This window comes from Cladosporium halotolerans (genome assembly GCF_011745625.1).
Source record: "Cladosporium halotolerans strain TM138-S3 chromosome Unknown Sca503, whole genome shotgun sequence".
In the NCBI taxonomy this organism is placed as follows: Eukaryota; Fungi; Ascomycota; class Dothideomycetes; order Cladosporiales; family Cladosporiaceae; genus Cladosporium; species Cladosporium halotolerans.
The window spans coordinates 1-914 of record NW_027191901.1 but is presented as its reverse complement, the minus strand read 5'-3'; the positions used below and the strand labels follow the sequence as shown (position 1 = coordinate 914).

At 50.4% G+C, this 914-nt stretch overlaps 1 protein-coding gene across 1 annotated transcript; it reads right to left on the bottom strand.

Annotated features, from left to right (window-relative positions):
- Positions 1-2: 2 nt before the first annotated feature.
- Positions 3-596, bottom strand: WHR41_09679 (uncharacterized protein; the record flags this gene model as incomplete). Its single annotated transcript, XM_069378281.1, has 1 exon — positions 3-596. A coding segment is annotated over one exon (594 nt), but the record flags the coding sequence as incomplete, so codon positions are not given.
- Between the last annotated feature and the right edge of the window lie 318 nt (positions 597-914).

Genomic DNA, 914 nt, shown 5'->3' with positions numbered 1-914 from the left:
GAGCCGTGACCATCGACAAATAAGAGCCTCCATTGCCTTCTAGCTTTCTCCCGGGTTTTAGCGTCGAAGAAGGCTTCGAGCCACTTGAACCCGATCTCATCAGAAGTCCAGCCGCTAGCAGATGATGTGAACCAAGCGTCGTGTTCATTGGAGTCGAAGTCTTGCACCCATGAGTCTTGAATGGAGCCGGAGGTGCTGTCGTAGATCAGTAGAGGAGGCAATGCTGTCCCGTCGCCGCATATCGTGGCCACCACCGTGATCCACTCTCTGGATCCATCCTGGCCAGCTCCTAGAAGCTCTCCAGAAGCTTTCAGGCTCTTCGAAAAGACCCTCTTGCTCTTAGTAGTCCTGCCAAGGAGGAAGCCCTTCTCATCCATATTATAGGTATTCTCGGGCAGAATGTCGTATTCTTTCATTTTCTCACCGACTACAGAGAAGTATTGTTTGAAAGAAGCCACAGAATCAGCTTGATGTCTGTCTAGGTCCAGGCTGTTGAGGTACCTTGAGTCTAGTTCGCACTTGTATCTCTCCACAAATCTTGAACACCAGTTGTGTCCAGGAGCTCTGCCACCAAGCTGGGCGGCAATTTCAGCCATTATTGCTGGTGTGGGTGGAAGACATCGGTCACAAAGCTGCTTGATGTAAAACAATAGCTGCTGCTCCTGCTGAATGTTGAGAAATCGTGAGTGTTCGATGGCTTGGCCTCTACTAGATGTGATTCCCTTCCACCGTCTTCTGAGAGTTGAGGTGACGAGCCCGTGTTTCCTAGCTACCGTTGCTACACAAGGCGTATCCAAGGATTTCAATTCTGTAATTGCTGCATCCATAGCTGAACAATTGATGGAGATACACGACGATAAAGCCGTCTGTTGACAAACGCGTCGCGTGAGCACGCGGTGGGTCTGTGCACACGG